The sequence below is a fragment of the Hypanus sabinus genome, chromosome 7 (genome assembly GCF_030144855.1).
Source record: "Hypanus sabinus isolate sHypSab1 chromosome 7, sHypSab1.hap1, whole genome shotgun sequence".
Lineage (NCBI taxonomy): Eukaryota > Metazoa > Chordata > Chondrichthyes > Myliobatiformes > Dasyatidae > Hypanus > Hypanus sabinus.
In genome coordinates, this window is record NC_082712.1 from 7,387,958 (window position 1) to 7,415,188 (window position 27,231).

Below are 27,231 nucleotides of genomic sequence, written 5' to 3' on the forward strand. Positions count from 1 at the left end.
AATTGGAAATTTTGTCCATTCTTGCTTGATATAAGACTTCAGCTGCTCAACAGTCTGTGGTCTCCGTTGTCTGATTCTCCTCTTCATGATGTGCCATACATTTTCAATAGGAGATAGATCTGGACTGGCAGCAGGCCAGTCAAGCACACGCACTCTGTGTCTACAAAGTCACGCTGTTGTAGCCCGTGCAGAATGTGGTCTGGCATTGTCCTGCTGAAATAAGCATGGACGTCCCAGGAAGAGATGTTGCTTTGATGGCAACATATGTCTCTCTAAAATCCTAATATACGCCTCAGAGTCAATGGTATCTTCACGTACATGCAACTCACCCGTGCCGTGGGCACTGATGCACTCCCATACCATCACAGATGCTGGCTTTTGCACCTTTCACTGATAACAATCAGGATGGTCGTTTTCATCTTTGGCATGGAGAACTCAATGCCTGTTTTTTTCCGAAAATTAGCTGAAATGTGGACTCATCTGACCACAGCACACTGTTCGACAGTCTTTCGGTCCATCTGAAATGAGCTCGGGCCCAGAGAACTCGCCTGCATTTCTGCATAGAGTTGATGTATGGCTTCCTCCTTGCGTAATAGTTTCAAGTTGCATTTCTGGATGCAGCTATGGACTGTGTTAAGTGACAATGGTTTTCTGAAGTACTCCCGAGCCCAGGTGGCTATAATTGTCACAGTAGCATGACGGTTTCTTAGGCAGTGCCGCCTGAGGGCTCAAAGATCACGCGCATTCAACAGTGGTTTCCAACCTTGCCCTTTACACACTAAAATATCTCTAAATTTTCTGAATCTTTTCACAATATTATGTACTGTAGATGTTGAAAGACCCAAATTCTCTGCAATCTTGTGATGGGAAATGTACCTTTTGAACTGACTAACAATCCTCTCACGAATTTTGGCACAAAGGGGTGAGCCACGACCCATCCTTGCTTGCAAAGTCTGAGCCTTTGATGGATGCTACTTTTATACCCAGTCATGATACCTCACCTGCTACCAATTAGCTTGCTTAATGTGGAGTCTTCCAAACCGGTGTTACTTGAATATTCTGTGCACTTTTCAATCTTATTTTAACTCTGTCCCAACTTTTGTTGAGTGTGTTGCAGCCATTAAATTCTAAATTTGTGTTTATTTACAAAATGCAATTAAGCTGGTCCATAAAACTATTGAAAATCTTTTCTTTGTACTTCTGTCAGTTAAATAAAGGTTCATGTGAATTAACATATCACAGATTTTTGTTTTTATTGCATTTTGGAAAATATCCCAACTTTTCTGGAAATGGGGTTTGTGTGTGTATATTGTTACGTCCGTAGCCCCCTTCTTTGTGAGAATCGCCAGATCACTGTTGGGTTGAGTCAAAAGGGGGGGCCCCAAGACATGAGGGGGAGACGTGCAGGATGTCACGTTTCTCCCCCCATAGCAATGTAAAGCTACGGGACATGGCCATTGTCTCTTGGAGACAGATTTGTGGATCGAGATGCTCTGCTACATGAATGCCCTCGGGCAAAATGGGCTGGTTGAGGGAGAGATTGCATCACCCCCAACCTGATTGACATCTACGACCCTGCGAGTCAGAATAAAAGTGGGGCTGTTGGAACAACCCCTCAAATGCACCAGAAGAAACGTTAAGTGACCATGTAACAGCAGATGGTCATCGGAAACCAAGCCACGTGCGTTCAATTCCGTGGCTGGAATTGGTGGCTGAAACCACGGAAAACGGCTTTTTAGCTAACAATGGGGAAACCCGCTCCCCTGACTCAACGGATTGGCATCACAAAAGACTTGGCCAAGTTTAAACGCCTCCCTCTCTTAAACCCAAAACGCTGCAGCCTGAACGAGCTAATGACTTTTATATTTCCATTGGACAATACATTATCCTCTCGACAACGATAGAGTTACGTTTTATTGGTTATGATCATACCTGCGCTTTAGATTTAGTATTGACGACGTATATTATCTGTATGTTTGCATTAATCTTATTTTTGTGCCCCTTTATCAATAAATATTTTTAAAAATAGTACCATCAGACTTCAACGGACCTCTCTATCTTTGCTGGTAAGTGATCCAGTTACGGGATTACGTAACAATATATATAAATAAAACTATATAACAATTACAGCATGGAAACAGGCCATCTTGGCCCTTCCAGTCCGTGCCGAACACTTACTCTCACCTAGTCCTACTGACCTGCACTCAGCCCATAACCCTCCATTCCTTTCCTGTCCATATACCTATCCAATTTTACTTTAAATGCCTACCGAACCTGCCTCTACCACTTCTACTGGAAGCTCCTTCCACACAGCTACCACCCTCTGAGTAAAGAAATTCCCCCTTGTATTACCCTTAAACTTTTGTCCCCTAACTCTCAACTCATGTCCTCTTGCTTGAATCTCCCCTGCTCTCAATGGAAAAAGCCTATCCACATAAACTCTATCTATCCCCCTCATAATTTTAAATACCTCTATCAAGTCCCCCCTCAACCTTCTACACTCCAAAGAATAAAGATCAACTTGTTCAACCTTTCCCTGTAACTTAGGTGCTGAAACCCAGGCAACATTCTAGTAAATCTTCTCAGTACTCTCTCTATTTTGTTGACATCTTTCCTATAATTCGGTGACCAGAACTGCACACAATACCCCAAATTTGGCCTTACCAATGCCTTATACAATTTTAACATTACATCCCAACTCCTATACTCAATGCACTGAATTATAAAGGCCAACATACCAAATGCTTTCTTCACCACCCTATCCACATGAGATTCCACCTTCAGGGAACTATGCACCATTATTCCTAGGTCACTCTGTTCTACTGTGTTCTTCAATGCCCTACCATTTACCATGAATGAACTATTTTTATTGTTCCTACCAAAATGTAGCACCTCACACTTATCAGCATTAAACTCCATCTGCCATTTTTCAGCCCATTCTTCTAACTGACCTAAATCTCTCTGCAAACTTTGAAAACCTACTTCATTATCCACAATACCACCCACCTTAGTATCATCTGCATACTTACTAATCCAATTTACCATCCCATCATCCAGATCATTAATGTAGATGACAAACAACATTGGACCCAGTACAGATCCCTGAGGTACACCACTAGTCATCAGCCTCCAACCTCACAAGCAGCTATCCACCACCACTCTCTCGCATCTCCCATCTAGCCACTGTTGAATCCATTTTACTACTTCAATATTAATACCTAACGGTTGAACCTTCCTAACTAACCTTCCGTGCGGAACCTTGTCAAAGACCTTACTGAAGTCCATATAGACAATATCCACTGCTTTACCCTCATCAACTTTCCTAGTAACCTCTTCAAAAAATTCAATAAGATTTGTCAAACATGACCTTCCACGCACAAATCCATGTTGACTATTCCTAATCAGACCCTGTCTATCCAGATAATTATATATACCATCTCTAAGAATACTCTCCATTAATTTACCCACCACTGACGTCAAACTGACAGGCCTATAGTTGCTAGGTTTACTCTTAGAACCCTTGTTTTAAACAATGGAACCACATGAGCAATACGCCAATCCTCCGGCACCATCCCCATTTCTAATGACATTTGAAATATTTCTGTCAGAGCCCCTGGTATTTATACACTAACTTCCCTCAAGGTCCTAGGGAATATCCTGTCAGGACCCGGAGATTTATCTGGAGTGAAGCTCGCACTCAGCCTCTGCTCGCTTTTTAAGTTCTCCCACTGCCAAATGGGCTGATTTTCACGCTCTTGCGTGGTCGTGCCCCGTTCAAACTTCGCCTCTGCCTGATTGAGCCAAAGCTGACCCACTCTGCCTCAGTCCACTCCGATGATGGCCGCTGTATATGGTTGTCTTTCTTTTTAAACCTTTGGCGCACTACGTCACGCGCCTGCACAGTCTAGCCTCTTTGCCCCGACCAGTTAAAAAAAAACAGCTTCTCTCCGAGCTTCTTTTAGCTCTTCCCTCTCCACCTCTTGCTGCGATTTAAATAACAGTTGAATACATCCTCTCCTTTTTAAACCTTTGGCGCACTACATAAAGCGCCTGCACAGTCTAGCCTCTTTGCTCCAATCAGTTAAAAAAAGCTTCTCTCCGAGCTTCTTTTAGCTCTTCCCTCTCCACCTCTTGCTGCGATTTAAAAGGGGAAATGACTAGTAGAGTTTAATAACAGAGGAAAAATAACAACCCAGAATTCCATAAATGGAAAGTGAGACAGGCAGCATCTGTGGAAAGAGAACAGGTCAATGTTTCATGTCGATTATAATAGAAGTTGAGGTGAAATGGAGTGAAAAGATCTTATGGAACAAGAGCACTTAGCCTGCTTCTGCCATGACTCAGTAATAACGAACAATAGTTCCTTTTCCAAAAGATATCCAGTAACAACATTTTAAAGCGCATCTACCTGCAACTGTTCAAAAGGGAAGATTGTACCATGAGTTTCAGAAATGAACCCTTGGGATTATTACGGCAGAATAGCACCATATAATCTGTTTACTGCACCTCTCTGTAGATTTAAGCATTGACTTTGTGTCCTGTAATAAACAAGCTCATGGTGACTAGAGTCAATTTAAGTAGCCTGGACAGGGAAAGAGAAAAGTCAAGAGAGGATGGAGACGGCTGCTTTCAATTAGTATTTTTGACAAAGCTAGCCTACCTACAGCAGCTGCATAAACACCTGTTTCATGCCCTGGGTAACTACCTCCCAGGAGTGAAAATAGTTCAACAGCACTTACTGCCTGAACCGTTAAGTGAAATGCACCCACTGGCGTGGAGGCAAAAGCTTTGCAAAACGCAGACAGGGAAGCAGAGCAAAGTCTGAAACATTATCTGGGCAGATTCAGTGAAAACCTCACACGATAAGGAAATGTGGGAAGGAGTCACCTTCCCCTGGTTTTCCTCCTCCTTCCCTTCCTCCCATGGCCCACTCTACTGTCCTATAAACTTGCCCCTTCTTCAGTCCTTTCTTTCTTCCTACCCTCCACAGATGCTGTCTGACCTGATGAGTTCGTCCAGCATTTTCTATTTGTTACAATAAAGTAAAGCAGATTGGAACACTGAATGAAAGAAATGGGCCCAAGAAATTCTGGCAACAGAATTTAGTTTCCTGGCTAATTCCTTACTTTACTGAGAACCTAACGTTCTTCATAAAGTAGGTTTGGCAGTTATTCTTGGAGGCTCTTCAGCTCCTTGGACTATGACTGATTACCCTAATCTTGCAATTTTCTCCTCCTCCAAGTTGTGTTACTCAAAAAAAGCATTATTTCAACACTTGTTGTACTGCTATGAACAGCTGAGTAAGAACGAGATCCGGAATTCTGACCAGAAATATGCAAACCAAACACTGCTGGAACAGTCACAATTGGCAAATAACCTTCCTTGAACATTGATTTCTCTAACTTCAGGTTTTTTCTTCTACTTCCCACTCTGGCTCCCTTCTTACCTCTTCTTCTCACCTGCCTAACACCTCCCCCTGGTGCCTGGGAGAATGTTACCCAGGATATGGACGTGAACTACAGACTTTTTTTCCCAGTCTTATAGTTTTTTTTATATTCCGAGTCTTTTTGCCCCATCTTTCTCATTTGTTTTTGTACAGGAGAAGGGGATTATGGGGTCGATGTGCCTGTTCTGTTTTGGTTTGTTTTTTTGTGCAGGGAGGAAGATCAGGTTGCCATTCTTTTCTTTCTTGGCTCCGCGGCTATCTGGAGAAGAAGAACTTCAGAGTTGTATACTTCAATAATAAATGAACCTCTGAACTTTTGAATCCAGGGCTGAAATGGCAAAAACCAGGGTCATAATTTCAAGGTGTTTGGAAGAAATTATATGGGGGGGGGGGGGGTGATATATCAGAGTGTAATGCCATGTCAGGGGTGGCGATAGAGGCAGATACATTAGGGGCATGTACAGGCACATGGAAGATAAAAAAAAATGGTGGACAATGTTAGCAGGAAGAGTTAAGGGCCAGTACAACATCATGAACAGAAGGACCTGTACTGTGCCGTACTGATTGATGTTCTAAATCACCTTGCAATCTTTTTAGCTTACCCTTGTGTACTTTCATGAATCAGATCTCACTTTATTCTTCATTACGTTATTGTTTTCCCTTATACAAACTCAATGCACTGCTGTAATGAAATGGTCTGCATGGATACAATGCAAAATAAAGTTTTCACTGTACGTGACAATAAAGTGAAAACAATTTATCCTCTGTTTCCACTCAACACTCCTTTGACTTGTGCCACGGTGTACTGTTTCGAACTAAAGCAGACACGAACCTGATCCGAGTCCAGCAGGCAGTAGTTCACCCTGAGTTGTACCAGCTGAGCCAACAAATCAAGCACTTGTCTTTGCAGGTGAACTGATGTGGTTGTGGTATACTGCTTCAAAGCCTTGATGACGAGAGGCTCAAAGAGACGGATGTAGTTGTGTATCGTATTCTAAAGTTTAAGAGAGAACACATTAAGCATTGTTAGAACAGCTCAAAGCACATCATGCAGTGATCACAGTCTGAAGAATACTGTCAATGTGCATTGTCTTAAAGTGCCTGTTTGCTTGCTTTTAATTCTGTTGCTGCCCAATCTGTGTGTATTGGCCAGGATATCAAAAAATATTACTTCAGTGCCTAGGTACCCTTAAAATTATCCCCAGTCCAACACATAGTTGCAATCATGAAGGCTCTACTTTGTCAGGAGTGAAGAGAAACATTATGTCACCAGAAGAGTTTTAGAAGATTCTACAGTTGTTCAAGGGAGAGAGTTGCAGCATTACAGCCTGGTATAGAACCTTAATGAAAAGCATTGTAAGAGACTGCAGAGAGTTGTAGATGGTGTCAGTTCCATCACGGGCATAACCAACTCCACCATCAAGGACATCTCCAAGGGATGCTGCATACACCATTAAAGACCCTCTTGTCATTACCATCATTGGGAAGGTGGTACAGCAGCCTTAAAACCCAGACTCAGCAATTCAGGACAAGCTTCCCTCCCCCCACCTCTAAAATTAGATTTCCTAAATGATCCATGAACTCAGGAAAACTATCTTGATAGTTACTTTATTTTTGGTACTTTTTTGGAAATTTATAGTGTACTGCTGCTACAAATAAGTCACCGATAATAAATCTGATTGCTTTCTGTCCCCATGACAGTACACCATAAACTGTGATGAACCAAAAGTGGTATAACTTAAATGAAGCACACTATCGCATGGTCTCAGGCATCTATTGTATTAGACAAAGGTCTTTTGCATTTGCTGTACCAGTTGATATTTGGAATACAGCATCAATTATTGGGACATGACAGATTCATGGAGTGAGTTACACAGCATGGAAACAGGCACTTCAGCCTAAATCATGCATGTTAACCACACTGCCTTTAGTGGAAGCTGTAGAGAGATTTACCAGGATTGGGGAGTATGTCTTAAGGATGGATTGATGGTACTTTTTTCTTTGGAGCAAGTGAGTATGAGATGTATTTGATAGAGGCCTGCAAGATGATAAAATGCATAGATGGAGCGGACTGCCACAGACTTTATCACAGGATGGAAATATCTAATAGGAAGTGGTACAATGTTAGGTGACTGGAGTGAAGTACAGGAGTGGATGTCAGAGTCATAGAAAAATACAGCACACAAACAGGCTGTTTGGCCAAACTAGTCCATGCTGAACCATTTAAACTGCCTACTCCCATTCAGCTGCATTGGGACCGTAGCCCTCCATATGCCAACCACCCATGTAACTATCCAAACTTCTCTTAAACATTGAAATCAAGCTCACATGTACCAATTGTGTTGGCAGCTCATTTCACAGAGTTAGGGTTTTTTTTAAATAACACAGAATGGTAGGTGTGTGGAATGCACTGCTAGGAGAGGCAATAGAGGAACACGCATTAGGACGTTTAAAAGACTCAGGCACACAGAAAAAAAATGACTGGCTCTGAGGGATCGAACTTGGAGTAGGTTAAAGGGCCGGCATGACATAGCAGGCCGAAGGGTCTGTACTGTGCGATGTTCTGTACTTGAAATATCGTGGCCATTTTAATTGCCTGGAATCTCCTACAATAAGGATAATATAGAACAGAAGCAAATATCATGTACTAGTTATCAATTGTGAAATGGCAAACAGCATTCTTATGTCCAAAAACAAAATTATTTAATTCATCACATTCTCCATTCTCCTGACTTTCATACACACCCCGTTAACCTTTCCCCAATGCCTAGAATGCTCTTCTCTATTCAATGCCCATATGCTTCCCCAGCTACATAAGAAAAAATTCCCAAAAACAATCATGGTCAAGACCATGATCGCCTACATCTTGAATGCTTCCCCATCCACTTAAACACTCACATACAGTACTGTACCAAAGTCTTAGGGGCACACAGTGGCATGCGGAAGTTTGGGCACCCCGGTCAAAATTTCTGTTACTGTGAATAGCTAAGCAAGTAAAAGATGACCTGATTTCCAAAAGGCATAAAGTTAAAGATGACACATTTCTTTAATATTTTAAGCAAGATTACTTTTTTAATTCCATCTTTTACAGTTTCAAAACAACAAAAAAGGAAAAGGGCCCGAAGCAAATATTTAGCTACCCTGCATGGTCAGTACTTAGTAACACCCCCTCTGGCAAATATCACAGCTTGTAAACGCTTTCTGTAGCCAGCTAAGAGTCTTTCAATTCTTGTCTGGGGGATTTCTGCCCATTCTTCCTTGCAAAAGACTTCTAGTTCTGAAAAATTCTTGGGCCCTCTTGCATGCACTGCTCTTTTGAGGTCTTTTCAAAGATTTTCGATGATGTTTAGGTTGGGGGACTGTGAAGGCCACGGCAAAACCTTCAGCTCGTGCCTCTTAAGGTAGTCCATTGTGGATTTTGAGGTGTGTTTAGGATCATTATCCTGTTGTAGAAGCCATCCTCTTTTCATCTTCAGCTTTTTTTTTAAACAGACGGTGTGATGCTTGCTTCCAGAATTTGCTGATATTTAATTCAATTCATTCTTCCCTCTACCAGTGAAATGTTCCCCGTGACACTGGCTACAAAACAAGCCCAAAGCATGATTGATCCACCCCCGTGCTTAACAGTTGGAGAGGTGTTCTTTTCATGAAATTCTGCACCCTTTTTTCTCCAAACATACCTTTGCTCATTGCGGCCGAAAAGTTCTATTTTAATTTTATCAGTCTACAGGACTTATTTCTAAAATGCATTAGGCTTGTTCAGATGTTCCTTTACAAACTTCTGACGCTGAATTTTGTGGTGAGGACGCAGGAAAGGCAGTCCATAGGACTTGTTTCCAAAATGCATCAGGCTTGTTTAGATGTTCCTTTGCAAACTTCTGACACTGAATTTTGTGGTGAGGATGCAGGAAAGGTTTCCTCCTGATGACTCTTCCATGAAGGTCATATTTGTGCAGGTGCTGCTGCACAGTAGAACAGTGCACCACCACTCCAGAGTCTGCTAAATCTTCCTGAAGGTCTTTTGCAGTCTAACAGGGGTTATGATTTGCCTTTCTAGCAATCCTATGAGCAGTTCTCTTGGAAAGTTTTCTTGGTCTTCCAGACCTCAACTTGACCTCCACCGTTCCTGTTAACTGTCATTTCTTAATTACATTATGAACTGAGGAAACGGCTAACTGAAAATGCTTTGCTATCTTCTTATAGCCTTCTCCTGCTTTGTGGGCATCATTTATTTTAATTTTCAGAGTGCTAGGCAGCTGCTAAGAGGAGCCCATGGCTGCTGATTGTTGGGACAAGGTTTGAGGAGTCAGGGTATTTATAAAGCTTTGAAATTTGCATCACCTGGCCTTTCCTAACGACAACTGTGAACAAGCCATAGCCCAAACAAGCTAATTCAGGTCTGAGACCTTGGTAAAAGTTATCTGAGAGCTCAGATCTCTTGGGATGCCCAAACTTTTGCATGGTGCTCCTTTCCTTTTGTTCACTCTAAAATAGTACAAAACAAAAATAATACAGTGATCTTGCTTAAAATGTTGAAAAGAATGTTTCATCTTAACTTTATGCCTTCTGGAAATCAGGTCTTTTACTCGCTTAGCTTTTCACAGTAACAGAAGTTTTGACCAGGGGTGCCCAAACTTCTGTATATATAGCTAGGGTGCCTAAGATTTTTGCACAGTACTGTAGTAATTTTATATATTGCACTGTACTGCTGCTGCAAAAAACAAATAAGTGTCATGACATGTGAGTGATTCTGATGTGGGTCTCCTTTGTGGACTGAGAGTGGGAAGGGGGCAGGGAAAGGGGAATTGTGATTGGGAAAAGAGGAAGAGAGAAGGGAGGGAGCGGGAAGCACCAGAGAGACATTCTATAATGATCAATAAACCAATTGTTTGGATTCAAAAGACCTTGTCTGGTGTCTCAGGTCTGGGTGTGTCTGGACCTACGCCACACCCACCCCTGGCTCTCCATCTCTGCCACCTGTACCACACCCCTCCCGCAGTGCTCCACACTCGCCATTCCAACATCCTTTGCTCCTGCCGGATTTACAAACTCGCTCTCCACTCCATGTTGACAAATACAGTACTATGCAAAAGCCTTAAGTAGCCTAGCTATACAGGTTTGACTTTTACACAGTACTGTATGTTCCATCCTCCACTGCAGGACTATGTCACCTTATCCATTCTTCAACAAAAGCTTTGTATGACAACTGAAACAGAACATACCTTATCAGCTCGATGCCTTGTCACATTCGTCACGCCAACCTTCACCTGTGATGAAACCTTCTGCAGCACATCAAACCAACTAAAAGTGAAACAACCAAAAAAGTTGTGTAAGTTTAGGATTTTTAACAAACTGTGTCACTTTGCTGAAATCACTTCAAGATTAATTAACATTTTATTATTGTGGATTTACCTAAAGCAATTCATTTTATAAAATCTCTACAAAGTTTTCTTTGGTTTCTCAATCTAACTAGTCATTTTCTTTTTGGCTATCACATAGCTAAGCCTGTACTTAGCTAGTTTTCACTGGGAGGATTGATTTGTCATTTAGTATCTGGCCACTTTAAGACCTCCCAATTGCCTCTGAGGCCAGCCCTTCTTGAAAGCATAACACATAGGAGCAGAAATAGGCCATTCGCCTATTGTCTGCTCCATCATTCAATCATGGCTGATTTATTATCCCTCTCAACATCATTCTCCTGCCTTTTTCCTCACTAAATGAGAATCTATCAACCTCCACTTTAAATATATCCAATAACTAGAATCTCCCAGCTTTCTTTATCAGTGGGTAATACCTGCCATACAATGATTCAGCTTAGCAAGATTTCTCAGCCCACAGGGCTGCTAAGTGGCTAAAAGCCTCTGGGTCTCAGACCTTCACAGGAGCTGTGGTTCATTCTGTCAGTGAGTGGGTGGGACAGGAAGAAAATGAGTTTATTCTAAGCAGAGTTCACTCAAATCATCACCACACAAGGCAGAGATGTTTTAAGCAAGCAATTAAAAGACAGAAGCAGCCCCCTTTTTCCCCAAATTCCTGTTTCTTCCTTGTTGATTGAGACAGATATTCTCAAGAAGTTCCCGTGCACCTTTCTGGGGTGGAATAGGGTATGATGATAAATACCACAAAGTGTTTCAATATCAATTACCTGCACAAAGAGAGAGATTACGTCACTGCTGTGCACAAGAAACAATCACTCAGCTGGAGATGAACATGGTGGCCCATGCTTTCTGAGTGTAACCACAACTATTAAGTGAGTGGTGGGCAGACGTCAGGACCATAGTGTAACATAAAGATCAGAATTGTGCACAGAACTTGCAATTTGATCTCATTTCAAAATACAGGGGTAATGTAATATAACACACTCAGAAAATGTTAGAGGTACTCAGCAGATTAGGCAGCATCGATGGAGGAGAATAATCAGCCAGTATTTTGGGTTGAGACCCTTCAATGGGACTGGAAAGGAAGTGGACAGAAGGAAGAACTTCACCCCCCTCCCTCTTTCATTTTTTTATTCCCCATTCTGATTATTTTTTCACTCCTTCTCACCTGCCCATTACCTCCCTCTGGTTCCCTTCCACTTTCCCTTTCTTCCATGGTGCACTGTCCTCTCCTAATAGATTCCTGTCCATAGATGCTGCCTGATCTGCTGAGTTCCTCCAGCATGTTGTGCATGGTGCTCAAGATTTTGAACATCAGCAGAAGCGTGTCTGTAACATAGTAATAATAATTGATGCTTCACCCGGACGTGTCCTGTTCTGGTTCTGCTTGGACCATGTTCCTCAGGCTGGCGTCAGCCAGTGCCTGTGTGAAGTGGGTGTAAGGTGCCATGAAGCAATAGTGGTAAAGCCCCGGCCTTAGACTAGACGAGCCCAGGCGCTGCACCTTTCCTTGCGACTTGCTGGGGTGAGAGGAGCAGCTGTCATATTGCGATGCAAGGTTTGTTCCAAACAGTGTCTTCAGTAGCTGAATAAAACGCATGTAAGAAATGTTACGTTCAAGGCCACTCAGCAAGTATAAAATATACCAAACAATGACGACATTTATTTGTTGTTGGAGCATGGAGGAGGAAAGGTGTGGTGGTGGAAGCAGACAGGCACATGCTGGGAATGGAGGGACAAGGGTGACACGCAGGCAAATAGGTTCAGTGTAATTTGGCATCATAGCTGACAGAGAATGTGCAATTTCTGCATATTAATTTATGTCACTTGCAACATGTTGTTTATTTATTCAGAGGCGCAGCATGGCAACAGGCCCTTTTGGTCCAATGCCCCTGTGCTGCCCAATTACACCCATGTGATCAATTAACCCACTGATTCCCATTTCTCTGGAAAGTGAAAGGAAACCAGAGTACCAGAGGAAACTCACATGGGAACGTAGGGAATGTACAAACTCCTCACAGACAGTGATGGAACTGAATCCATGTCATTGGCACTATAGTAGCGTTAGGCTAACTGCTATGCTACCTTGCCGCAACTTATTCTGAATAAGACTACACTTTACCTGCTGGACACAGACAGTGGCTGCCATGGGTTCCCTGCAGAAACATGACTTCAGATAGCCAAGGATTTCTTCGACACACTGAAAAGGATTTTGTAAAATGCAACGTCAGGTATCAGAGCAGTTTCAGTAGATACAGATTGCGTGAATGTTAAAAACCGTTAACACTTCAAGTACAGTGTTTCTAAAGCTTACACTCCAAAAGGCCATCTATGAAGTCAAAGAAATCAAACTATACGAAGAGCGTTGTTAGACAACATGAGAACAAACCACTTAGCCCAACCAGTTCAAGTTGGTCATGCTCCCTAAGGACTTCATCCAACCTGTGTTCTACCACCTTCTCTACAGCAAACATTTACCTCAAGTACCACCCTTCCACATTCTCAGACTCTCTGGTGTTGACCAGAGGAACTACAATCTACAAATTAGTGCATTCAAATGAATCAAGGATAATGAAAGTAGACAAAAAGAACTACAGTCTGGCCTACACTAGGTAAAAAGACTTCTTGCAAACTCATCAGTTAGTGATTAGAGACAATTTGTGATCCTTAGATTTGGTCAACCAGCACCTGTGTCCTCTGAGCACACTTGGAATCTCTTTCAATACCTATGCCAATGTATCCTCTAAACATCCCCTGAATCCTCTAACATTTCCAGCACTGTGTCCTAAACACTCCCTGAATCCCCTCTAACATTCCCTGCACTGTGTCCTAAACACTCCCTGAATCCCCTCTAACATTCCCTGCACTCTGTCCTGAACACTCCCTGAATCCTTTCTAACATTCCCTGCATTGTGTCCGAAACACTCCCTGAATCCCCTCTAACATTCCCTGCACTGTGTCCTAAACACTCCCTGAATCCCCTCTAACATTCCCTGCACTCTGTCATAAACACTCCCTGAATCCTCTCTAACATTCCCTGCACTCTGTCATAAACACTCCCTGAATCCCCTCTAACATTCCCTGTACTGTGTCCTAAACACTCCCTGAATCCCCTCTAACATTCCCTGCACTGTCCTAAACACTCCCTGAATCCTCTGTAACACTCCCTGCACTGTATCCTAAACACTCCCTGAATACCCTCTTATATTCCCTGCACTGTCCTAAACACTCCCTGAATCCCCTCTAACATTCCCTGCACTGTCCTAAACACTCCCTGAATCCCCTCTAACATTCCCTGCACTGTGTCCTAAACACTCCCTGAATCCCCTCTAACATTCCCTGCACTGTCCTAAACACTCCCTGAATCCCCTCTAACATTCCCTGCACTGTGTCCTAAACACTCCCTGAATCCCCTCTAACATTCCCTGCACTGTGTCCTAAACACTCCCTGAATCCCCTCTAACATTCCCTGCACTGTCCTAAACACTCCCTGAATCCCCTCTAACATTCCCTGCACTCTGTCATAAACACTCCCTGAATCCCCTCTAACATTCCCTGCACTCTGTCCTAAACACTCCCTGAATCCCCTCTAACATTCCCTGCACTGTCCTAAACACTCCCTGAATCCCCTCTAACATTCCCTGCACTGTCCTAAACACTCCCTGAATCCCCTCTAACATTCCCTGCACTCTGTCATAAACACTCCCTGAATCCCCTCTAACATTCTCTGCACTCTGTCCTAAACACTCCCTGAATCCTCTGTAACACTCCCTGCACTGTATCCTAAACACTCCCTGAATACCCTCTTATATTCCCTGCACTGTCCTAAACACTCCCTGAATCCCCTCTAACATTCCCTGCACCCTGTCCTAAACACTCCCTGAATCCCTTCTAACAATTCCTGCACTGTGTCCTAAACATCCCCTGAATCCCCTCCAATACCCCTGCACCAGGTTGTCTAATCCCTCCGTGAATCCGCTCTAATATTCTCCATATTGCATTCTGTAAACACCCCATGAATCCGCCAACACCCTAAGCATTGTTTTCCTCTAAGCTCACCCTGAAACCCCTCTGATATTCTGTGCTGTATTCTCTAGTCGCTCTCTGAATGTGCCCTATTTTCTAAACACATCTTGAATTGCCTCTAATATCCTCCTCCCACAATGCACCCTTGAAAATCTCCCTGTATCATCTATAATAGAAGATAAAACTTTATTTGTCCCAAAGGAAATTATTCTTGCAACAATGTTCAGTCAGAAATAGACACTTTAAGATACAAAATGTAAGCACTGAGGTATGAAAAAATACAAAATGTGCATTAAAAATAACAGTGCAAAATACAGATGTGCAATGAAACTATACACTTAAGAAGAGCCACGGGGAGAAACAATCTCCTGTGATGTTCAGTAATGCACCTCCGCGGAATCAATGTGTTACTAAATGTGCTCCTCTCTTTGTCCAGTGAGTCATGGAGGGGGTGAGAGGGATTGTCCATAATGCTCTGTAGCTTCTGCAGCATCCTCCCCTCAGACACAAACACCAGGGGATCCAGTTCCACCGCCAGAACAGAGCCAGCCTTCCTGACAAGCTTATCGCTCTTCTAAGCATCAGCTGCTCTCACCCTGCTGCCCCAGCGACCACAATGCAGAACAGAATGCTGGCCACCACTGAGTTGTAGGACATTTGCAGCAGAGTGAATGTCGGAACCTCCTCAGGAAGTTTTGTGCACTTTATGTAGTCCTGTGCAGGTCTGTAGTCTCGTGCAGTTTTTATGTTGTTTTACGTAGTCTAGTGTAGCCTTGTGCTATCTCACATAGTCTAGTGTAGTTTTGTGTTGTTTCATGTAGCACCAGGGTCCTGGAGAAACGTTGTTTTGTTTTTACTTTGTACTGTACAAGCAGTTTATGGTCGAAATGACAATAAACTTGACTTGATAGTTGGCTCAGTCCCTTCTTGTACAGAGGATCTGTATTTTTAGTCCAGTCCAGTTTACTGTCTTGGTGAGTTCCCAGGTATCTGTAGCCCTGGACAACTTCTACATCCATTCCCTTAATGGCAATGAGAATACAGGGTGTTTTCACCTTCCAGAAGTCCACCACCAACTCCTTTGTTGTAGTGATGTTCAGCTGCAGGTAATTCAGCCCACACCACTCAACAAAGTTGGCCACCACTCAGCCTCTTGACCATGGCTGATGAGCCCACAACTGCCGAATCATCCGAAAACTTCTGCAGGTGGCGGGAATCTGAGCTGTGCCTGAAGTCTGAGGTGTAGACGGTTAACAACAAGGGGTCAGGACCGTGCCCTGATGTGCCCCTGGGCTGCTAAACTGTATCTGATACTGAGCTCTGCTATCTAACATACTGTGGCCATCTGTAATCTAGGACACTAGTGGAGCATCCACCTGCATCACTGTGAACTTACTCCCTAGTAAAGGCGGTCATATGGTGTTAAAAGTACTGCAGAAATGATTCTCACAGTGCTGCCTGGCTCATCCAGAGGAGTGTAAGCCCAATGAAGCAGGAAGATAATGTGTCCTCGACTCCAATACATGGTTGGTAAGCAAACTGCAGGAGGTCCTGTGATCGATTTACAATGGTCTGGAGGTGCGTCAGGACCAGTCTTTCTGATGATTTTATAACATGGGAGGTCAGTGCCACTGGGCATGGTGGGACACATCTTCTTGGGTACTGGACTAAGCAAGATGTTTTCCACAGGCTCAGGCTCAGATTAAAGATGCACTGAAAGACTGCGCCCAGTTGAGCAGCACACACCATGAGTACCCTTGGGTTGAAATCTGCTGAACTCTCTCCTGAACTGCTCAGCAGTGCCAGTCCATGTGTCTGTGCAGTGTCCTTGGAGGGCAAGGGGTGAGAGGGGAGGAGCTGGTGGGTGGATGGGTTGTAGAGGGGTAAACAGAACCCTCCTCAACAAACCTGTTGAGAAACCCATTTAACTCGTTGGCCCTATCCCAGTCCCTTTCAATCACCTGGTCTCTAGTCTTCTTCTACCCTGTAATTGTTTCCATACCACTCCACATAGCCTTTGTGTTGTTCTGCTGTAGTTTCCTCCTATAGCAGTCCTTGCCCTGGGCAATCTTCTCCCTCAGTTCCCTCTGAACCAGCCTCATCGCCTCCCTATCTCCATCTCAGAATGCCCTCTTCTTCCTGTTCAGGATGTCTTTTGTTTGGGAAACAGCGTACATTCCTAGTTGGAACAGCATTAATCCCCTGCAGTATCCTCTCAATGTTATCAGACCCTACCAAAATTTTAAATGCCTACATGTAAAAGGAAGGCACTCCAATTTATTCATTCTTTGCTGACAGTAATCTCTCAACCCTGGCATTAACTTGTAAATCCTTTGACATGCTCTTATGGCTCTAGAGACTGTTGTTTATTACTGAATTCAGAGCCACGCACAGCATCAGCGAGCTGTGTATAATAATGGTTCAACACCACCTCGAACCTCCCCTTAGAGCAACAATTTACCTTCCCAATGTCTGGAAGTGTTGCAATCTCGAGAAGCTGAGACAGAACATCCAAAGCTGCCCGTAAGAAGCTGCCAAACTTCTCGTTATTGTTCTGAAGGTCCAGAGTAACCTGAAATAAGAGGAGACATTTAATCAATGTGTTCAAGATTCAAGATTGTTTAATGTCATTTTCAGTATACAAGTCTAAAAGAGAACAAAATAATTGTTAATCCAGATCTAATGCAGCACAAAAAGAAACATACTAAGATAAAGAACACAATAACAAAAAAGAGAAGCATATAAATACATAAAGATAGCTTATGTACGCAGATTGATTGTATGTCCATAAAGTGACGCTAGGCACAGGAGTGCCTGTACATAAGCTGACAGACAGGAAATGACAATGCAGCAGAGGTGAGTGGTGTGGAGGGATATGTTGATGATGGAAGTTTTGATCAGCCTCACTCCTTGTAGAAAGTAACTGTTTTTGGGTCTGGCGGTCCTCGTTGAAGGGAGTGGGACAAACAATTCAAGAGCAATGTGGGTGGGATCCTTTATGATGATACTGGCCCTTTTCCAACACCTTTTGGTATACACGTCCTTGATGGCAGATAGGCTGGTGACAGTGATATGCTCAAATGATGACAAGTTTTGATAGGGCAAGTCATAAAGCCACATAATCGACGAAGGCTATGACTGTACTGAGAGGAAAGTTAAAGCAGATTTAGTAGCAACTTTCAACAGCTTTCAAATGGAGACACAAGTCTGCAGAAGCAGTGTCTGGGAGGAATAAGAGTCATACAGCATGGTAAGAGGCCCTATGGCCCAACTCGTCCATACCAACTGGGTTGTCCCAGGGAGTCCGTGCCATCTACTCACATTTGGCCCACAGCCCTCTACCACCTTCACCACAAAGATGCTGCTTAGCCCGCTAAGATCTTCCAGCAGACTGAAGTTCTAGATTACAGCACCTGCAAAATCTTGTTTCTCCATAAATAAAACCTACTTGACAGCAGCAACTACACATTCTGAGATTATGCATGACATAGTGCATGAGTGAGAAAGATGGGGTAAATTTTGCAAGTAGGCTTTTGCCACTGAGATTGGATGAGACTAGAATTAGAGATCGTAGGTTAAGGGTGAAAGGTGAAATGTTTAAGGGAACATGAGGGAAAACTTCTCCATTCAGAAGATGGTAAGAGTGTGGAAAGAACTGCCATCTAGAGGTAGTGGATGCAGGTTCGATCTCAACACTTAGAAAAGTTTGGATAAGTTAAGTGGAGGCCAAGTCTCTTTGTATATTTAAGGCTGAGGCTAATGGATCTTTGATTGGTCAGGACATGAAGGGATACGGGGAGAAAGCAGGAGATTGGGGCTGGAAGGAAAAATGGATCAGCCATCACGAGGTGGCAGAATAGACTTGATGGGTCAAAGGGCCTAATTCTGATGTTTTAATGGATGGTATGGGTATGGAGGGTTATGGTCCAGGTACAGGTCAATGGGACTAGACAGAACAATAGTTCAATACAATAGATAAGCTGCAGGGCCTGTTACTGTGCTGTTGTTTCCTATGACTCTAACTACAGGTCACTAGACTGATGTGTAATATATTGAGTGGGTGGATAGCATTATTGGATCTGTGAAACACACCCAGTTTGAGCTGGTACCTTGTAGTTTGCATACGTAGCCTTCAGAACATCGTGCAACTTCAGATATGGAGGCAGGTGGTAAAAGCTGCCCAGCGAGGTGGACTTGCTGGCTGGTGCTGTACCCACAGCATCTGCAGGCCTGGCCGCTGCAAAAGAACATACGAATGGCAGGAAAATATCAACAAGAGTATTTTTTAAAATTACTTTTAAAAAAGTATTTTAAAACTTTTTAAAAAGCCTACTTATAGGGACGGAAGGATTAACAACCAGAAAACAGAGCCTAGATTTAATAAGATATTTGGACAAGTTATCAGATATAGGGGGTTTGAGGGACATGGGACAAATGTTAACAAATGGGACTAGCTTGGTTGTCAAGGATGAGTTGGGCCGAAAGGCCTATTGCATGCTGTATTACTCAGGTGAGATTTAAAGTGAATACACTGGTTAAGTTAACAAATTTCATGACACATGCCAGTGATAATTCCTAATTCTGGTTAATTGGGATATATTGTGACCAGTACATTTTGACTCAGTTAAGCAGCTCCCCCAATTAGCTAAGGTTTCTTCGGAATAGTTAAAAAGGTATAAAATAAAAGGAAATTGAATTAATTCTTAATAGTTATCGATGGAAAAATTCATCCAGTGTACATCGGTGCTTTCTTTTGATTGACCACAAATGAATCAGACATCACAAAAAGCAACAAGTGTTGGGATCGTACAGTGTATGAGCACACGTGCACAAGAGCAGGAGGGCAAGAGTTCCAGATTTTCAGCTCTGCAGCTTTTTCTATAAATTTTACTTTTGAAATAATGTTACAGTGGACAGCACACAGATGACTTGAAGCAAAGTCTCTCACCTGGACTAGATTCGGTGTTTTTCTTGGGGCTCATGGGTGTAGCTGCCTGTTCTAATGACTCCCTCTCCTTTGCCTTGCGCCTGATAGGGCTGAGTGATGGCGTGGTCGAAAGTGATGGCAGAGTTGCCTGGGAAGAAAAATTCAACACAATCCCAACTGTGACACAAATCACTTATCAAATTATAAGAACAGCATGATAGCATAGCGGTTAGCACAATCTCATTAGAGCACCAACTGTAACACTGGGACTCGATGTATGAGTTTGTACATTCTCCCCATAACCTCCGGGTGCTCCGGTTTCTTCTCGCATTCCAAATATGTATGGTTTGGGCTAATGAGCGGTGGGCAAGCAATGTTGGCACCAGTAGTGTGGCGGCACTAGCAGGCTGCCAGCTTGCTGATTTAACAACACATCTTACTTTATGTATGTGTGACAAATAAGGCTAATTTCCAACTTTAGTGGTTATTCATTTCATCTTATTAAATATAATTACAAATTCCAGCTGTAATGCATTAATTTTAAAGAATAAATATACTACCTTGCAATGAAATTTAGTTCCAGCAGCTACAAGCTGTTCAAGGGGATGATGCACAGAAGTCACCATTTGTATCAGATGTTAAACTAAGGCCCTGACTGTTATTTCAACATGAGGCGGCAGCAATACAATCTCAAGATTTATCTATTATTCAACACGTAATGGATAATCTTTACATAATCTGTCTGCAACATCCCCATTTTCCTCCCCCCAACCTCTGCTGTGTTGATATACACCCACACTGATGCAGTGTTTTGATCCAAAACATTCCTTTTGGGACAGCACGCTAGCGTTGTAGTGAGTGTAATGGTATTACAGCACCAGTGATCACTGATCAGGGTTCAAATCCCATCGCTGCCTGTAAGGAGTCCGTATGCTCTCCCCTTGACTTCATAGGTTTTGTCCGGGTGCTCTGGTTCTAAATTCGTACAGGTTGGTTAGTGAGAAATTGGCATGCTACGTTGGTCCCAGAAGCATGGTGATACTTGTTGGTTGCCTGGAACAACCCTTGCTTTTACCACCTCACCCCCCCCCCCCCCCCCCCCACCATATACTGCTTGACCTGTTGAGTTCCTCCTGAAGATTGTTTGGGACATCTACACGATTTCTACATTGGCTGTCTCTCAGTATTAACTATTGCTTGCTTCTACCACGTTTCACTGTTGTAAGACTATTCATCAGTTTCCTAGAACATGGACTCTTGATTTCACAAATCTCCCAACTCGAGATTCTCATCACATCATCTTGTTTTTAGGCTGGACTCACAATCTACCTTGAGGTGATGCTGCACCTTACTGTTTGCCTGCACTGCACTTTCACTGTAACAATAATATTTTATTCAGCACTCTATAATTGTTTTACAACGTACTACTCAATGCAGTGTTGTAATGAATTTCACACTGTATGCGTGGCGTGCCTTTCACTGTATCTCCATAAGACATGGCAGCAGAATTAGGCCATTCAGCCCATTGAGTCTGCTCCACCATTCCATCATGGCTGATTTATTATCCCACTCAAACCCATTCTCCTGCCTTTGCCCTGTAATCTTTGACACCCTGACTAATCAGTCTGCACTCTAAATATACTTAAGGAACCTCAGTACATGTGACAATAATAAACCAGTATGTTAGTTTTTCAGTTATCAGATCTGGTTTCTTTTACCTGCTGACTCCAGCTTGATTCACATACCTTTAATACCGGGCCAGGCGCAACATCATCAATGACATGTGCACAGATATTGATGACCTTCATCAGATGGAAAAAGAGCTGCTCTACCATCCCTACCAATGTCCTGTCAGCCAAGGCTGGCCAAGGCTCTTCAACCTTGGTGGGTGCACTGGAATCATCTTCATTGGCCCAGGGATTCTTTAAAGATTTAGGAGCAATGGCTATCAACATATAAAGATATAGAAAAATTAAGTTAGTAGACTCAATTATTGACCCTCAGCGAAAAATATTGCTGTACATTTGCAATTGAACCATAGTTAGAATTAAAGCTAATAACACAAGCACAAAAAAGACAATAACTGTATGCACTGTATTGATGTATTAAATACACAAAAAATACATTACAAGCAGAATATGTGTACTTGATAGTCTTGCATGAATACAGCTGAGTAATACTAGTATAATAATAAGTATTAATATGTTAGACATTATCTTGAGAATGACAATGTATAATATAATATATTATCATAGCAATTATGAAGTAGAGTATTATCAATAGGCGCCATAGTAGTATAGCAATTAGCACATCAGTTTATAGTGCCAGCAATCACTAATCTGGGTTCAATTCCCACCACTGCCTGTAAAGTGTTTGTATATTCTCCCCATGACCACATTTCCAGTTTTCCTCCCACATTCTAAAGACGTACAGTTAAGGTCAGTGAGTTGTGATCACTGTTCCCTGTAAGCTGTGCTCCTATACAGTAATTGAAATGCTCCCATGCAAATAATCTTTGTTGCCACACAGCTGGAGTTTTATTGAATTCAATGTTAAAATAATTTTGAAATCCATGTTCAAATAATTGTGAAATGCCCTGTAATTAATTATCTGTTAATGAATACAATCTATCAGTTTTCTAAATAATAAATGTACCACACCCTTTACTTTGAAACATTGCAGAGCTTCAACACATTCACATTGTCATTTTTTCAAGGTTGAACATTGTTACAAATTGTAAGAATAAACACAGAATGGAAGTTGATTGCTCACTGTTAATAAACTGCCAGCCAACTGCCACTGGCGCAATTTGGTCAAAACAGTTTACCTTTGCCAGAGTTTACAAAATGTGAATAATTTTCTTTGTTCTATTGTATTCTACTATACCCTTTAATTAATATATTAAATCAAAAGTTTGTGATTTTTCCCACTTTCATTCTAAATATTCATCGTATGCATTTTACACAAAATAAAACAAAATGCTACGCAGTTTTCAGGCTGTGCAAAAATCCCCTGCTCAGTGCAATGGATCTGTAAACAAAATTAACAGGATTGTTGGTTGTGGGCATGGTGGGCTGTCAACACAATTCTCACTGATCAAATGTTAAAAATGTTTCAATATACATGTGATAAAGATCATCTTTAATCTTTCTCTTTTAATATGCTGTATTACATTCAGCAGATATTTTCATGTAGAGATAAAGTAGATCAAAAGGTAATTACATTTGAAGTAAAGTGATTTATTGTACATGTACTACATCCAGTCTATGCCAACGTCAACCCACCAGATGGAGGAAGATGAACAGACAGGTTGAATAGAGAGCCATCTTCTAAAATGTCTTAAGGAGTTAGTAGGCCAAATTCTGTTGGATTCCTCAATTGTTATCTAATTACTCTACCCTATTTTTTTATATAGAATACGCATATTAGTTGAAGTGACTCCCCTTAATGTTAGCACTTCAGCCTAGATCGTCCTCAGTACTACAGTTGAAGACAATTAAGAACCAATATTTCCACATGGTCTGAAGTTACAAACAGGCCAGACCATCTACGGATGGTTGATTTTCTTCCTACAGCATTGATGAACCAAATGGGTAAGAAAATCCAGTGGAGACTAGCGTCAGTAATTTCAGCTTGTTGTTCAGTTATTTATGCAGTTATCTAGATTTAAGTTCCTCAGATGTCACAGTGAAATTTGGTCTCGTGCCCAGGGTTCAAGCTCAAGTTCATTGTCATTCAACCGTACACATGTAAAAATAATGTTTTTTGGGAGGTGGAATGGTGGTAGCAGGGTGTTCAGAAGTCTCACAGCCTGGGGGAAGAAGCTGTTACCCAGCCTAACAATCCTTGTTCTTATAATGCATTACCTTCTGCCAAACAGGAGATCAAAGAGATTGGGTGATGGATGGGAGGGGTTCTTTACAATTCTTAGGGCTCTGTAAACGTAGCACTTATAGTGTATGTCCTGGATGGAGGTGGTGGAAAAGAGACCAATGATTCTCTCAGCAGTCCTCACAATCTTTCACAGAGTACTACGGACAGGTGCCTGACAACTTCCATACGGTTGGTCAGGACACTCTCGGTGGTAATCCACAAACCACTCCATCAACTCTCTGCATGCCAACTCATCATTGTCGATGATGAGGCCAACCACTGCTGTGTCATCACTGAACTTAATGATGTGGTTAGAACTGGATCTAGTAGTTGTGCTTCAGCAGTGTGAGCACGTAACCCTGGGTGGCACTAGTACTTAGCGTGATGAAGTTCGAGATGTTTCTCCCAATGCGGACTGTCTGAGATCTCTCCATCAAGAAGTCTGAGAGCCAGTTGCAAAAGGAGGCATTGAGACCAATGACAGTTTGCCCAGTTTAATCAGGATAATAGTCTGCTAGTCTAATTAATATGCATCTAAGAAAACTAAATAAGCATTGGATTACTTGAATGACAGGCTAAAATGAAAACTGTGCACAACCAGTCTTCCTACAATATGACACAACCGGTGGGAGTCAAGAATATTACATAAATTAGATCTGTAGATACAATCACAATGTTTCAAAGACTTTTGGATAAGTACTTGGAAAGGACAAGCATGTGAAAATAAGGGCCTAATGTGGATAAATTAGATTAGTGTAGATAAGCATCACGATTGGCATTGGCAAGAGCCATTTCTGTGCTGTAAGGTTTTTTGATTCTATGACTGTCAGAGAAGAATGGCATATCTGGTAACACACACAAAATGCTGGTGGAACGCAGCAGACCAGGCAGCATCTACAGGAAGGAGCACTGTCGACCCTTCGTCAGGGTCTGACGAAGGCTGAGACCCTTCGTCAGGACTAACTGAAAGAAAAGATAGTAAGAAAGAAAAGTTACTACTGCTGCGTTCCACCAGCATTGTGTGTGTTGCTTGAATTTCCAGCACCTGCAGATTTCTCGTGATGGTATATCTGGTGTCCATTTAGTGCTGAGGTGCCAATGCGCAGGATCGCAAGAGGCTTCAGAGAATTGTAGACTTAGCCAGATCCATCACGAGCACAAAACAACAAATTTCATGGCTAATTTCAGTAACAATAAACCTGATTCTAAGCAGAGGTAACATTCAGATAATTTCACTCACCAGCCAACAAATTTCCAGACAATATTAAGGCATCTTGATGAGAAGAAAGATCCAAAGGAAACCACGCTGAAGAGACTAGAGACAGGATCATATTGACCATCCCCACAGTACAGCTTTTGCGGGAGTCATCAGTTGGACTGCTCTGGGACAAACTAGAAACCAAACATTAAGCAACATTAACTTTACCAACAACTTTAGAAAACATCACATTCTATGTTCATGATTAACTGGAACAGTTATGAAGGCCGTATTCATAAGAATTTACCTGCCTTTCATGATGCCCGGTATAACATGGCAGCACCAGCGCAGGACTCCACATTAACCTTGCACTTTGAACTTTCCTTCCTTGAGTGACTGAAATGTTTAGATCACTGAAGTAGTGACCTAAATTTAATGATTTAAGTTTCATGGACTATCGACCTCAGTCTACCATTTAAAGGTACCGACCGATGTAACTCAAACTACCAACATTCACCACCACCCTAAACTATTTTGAATGAGCAATGCTCAAAGAAGCTCGATGCTGGGAGACCTTCGCCTGTCATGAAGCTTTCACACGAGAACAACTGTATTTTCTTTATGTGCATGCATAACAACATTTTTGAAATAGCATCAGCTCCATAAACAAACATATCAAACCTCTAAGAGCCAAAGAAACATGAGCCGATAGAATTTAAAGATACACTGAAGGGGTAGCCAATCAGGACTGAGACAAGCAAATAGGGGTCTATATAAATGTGAGCACTCTTAGAGAGAAACACCAACAACTACGTACTGAGGTTGCCCCCCCAACTGGTGCCGAAACATCTGTAAGCTAATTGCCAAGCTTGGTAAACACTGCAGCATCAAAGTACCATTTAAAGACTTGGGCAGTTACATGTTCAGAAAAGGAGAGAGATGCAAGTGGAACATGCAAATAGAAGTAGTTCAACTTGGTCAGCATGGACAAGACAGGCCAAATGGCCTGCCTCCAAGCAATATTGCTCTATTACTATGCTTTGGTAAAGTGCTGGCATGGGCACAATGGGCCCAGTGACTCCTCCATGCTTCAACTGTACTATGATACAATGATATTAATCTGTAGGGTATAAACTTAACCAAACATTTAAAAACATTTTTACTCCGAAGACCTTGACTCAATGTTCACAAAAGAGAATTGTCATCACCCTCACAATACAAGGACACACAAAACAAAAAAGGTTAACTGACTGGCATCCTACACGTCAGAAGTATATTAGAGGACAAATATTCAGATCAAAACTGAATTGATAAAGGATTTATTGGTACACTGTTAAACACAGGATATACAATTAGACTTTAAATCATAACAAGTAGCAACACAAAATGCTGGAGGAATTCAGCAGATCAGGCAGCAACTCTGAGGAAAATGGACATTTCAGGTTGAGAACTTTCTCTATATTGACTGCCCATTCCCCTCCAGATGCAGTCTGGGCTACTGTGCTCCTTCACCATTTTGTGTGTCATTCCAGATTTCTAGCATCTGCAGTCTCTTGTATCTCCACTAAGCATCAACTAGGCTGTTGTTTGGGGGACCAAAAAACACCTTCACTTCCTATTTAAAGAAAACATTTTACAGAAAGAGGTAAATAAGGCCTAGATAGAGCGGATGTGTAAAGGGTGCATCCTAGAGCGGGGATGTCAAAGACCAGAGGGCACAATCTCAGAATGGAAGGATATCCCTTTAAAATGGAGATCAGCAGGAATTTCCTGAGGCATGGGGTAGTAAATCTGTGGAATTCATTGCCACAGGTGACTGTGGAGTCCAAGTCATTGAATATATTTAAAGTGGAGTTTGAAAGGTTTTTGATTAGTAAGGGTGTCAAAGGTTACAGGGAGAAGGCAAGAGAATGGGGTTGAGAGGGATAATGAATCAGCCATGGTAGAATAGCAGAGCAGTCTTGATGGGCTGTCCAATTCTGCTCTTATGTCTTATGGTCCAAATACTTGAAGTGTTGCTCTGAAAAAAAAAAGCTAACATCGAAAATGGGCCAAAGGATTGGGAAAATAGAACCTCGGATTCTGTACATGGATACTTGAGGTTCATCTCACCAGTGAGTCTTACTTCAGTGGTTGGTAAGTTGATGGAAAAGATCCTGAGAGGTAGGATTTATGAGGCATAATATGTTAGGAATAGTCAGCATGGCTTTGTCAAAAGCAGGTCATGCTTGCCTTACGAGCCTGAATGAATTTTTGAGGATGTGACCAAACACATTGATGAAGGTAGAGCAGTAGATGTAGCGTATATGGATTTCAGCAAGTCATTTGATAAGGTACCCTATGCAAGACTTATTGAGAAAGTAAGGAGGCATAAGATCCAAGG

The 27,231-nt window shown here is 42.2% G+C and overlaps 1 protein-coding gene across 2 annotated transcripts in view; it reads right to left on the reverse strand.

Annotated features, from left to right (window-relative positions):
• Positions 1–27,231, reverse strand: part of htt (huntingtin) — a 264,099-nt gene that overhangs the window by 88,512 nt on the left and 148,356 nt on the right. For both annotated transcript variants that reach the window (XM_059974136.1, XM_059974135.1), the window contains exons 24-32: positions 24,891–25,042; positions 21,523–21,722; positions 19,799–19,925; positions 18,960–19,087; positions 17,312–17,422; positions 12,947–13,024; positions 12,186–12,409; positions 10,669–10,747; positions 6,279–6,440 (exon numbers count right to left, since the gene is read on the reverse strand). In XM_059974136.1, coding sequence (XP_059830119.1) covers positions 6,279–6,440; positions 10,669–10,747; positions 12,186–12,409; positions 12,947–13,024; positions 17,312–17,422; positions 18,960–19,087; positions 19,799–19,925; positions 21,523–21,722; positions 24,891–25,042 — 1,261 coding nt within the window. The remainder of the gene's footprint in view (positions 1–6,278; positions 6,441–10,668; positions 10,748–12,185; positions 12,410–12,946; positions 13,025–17,311; positions 17,423–18,959; positions 19,088–19,798; positions 19,926–21,522; positions 21,723–24,890; positions 25,043–27,231) is intronic.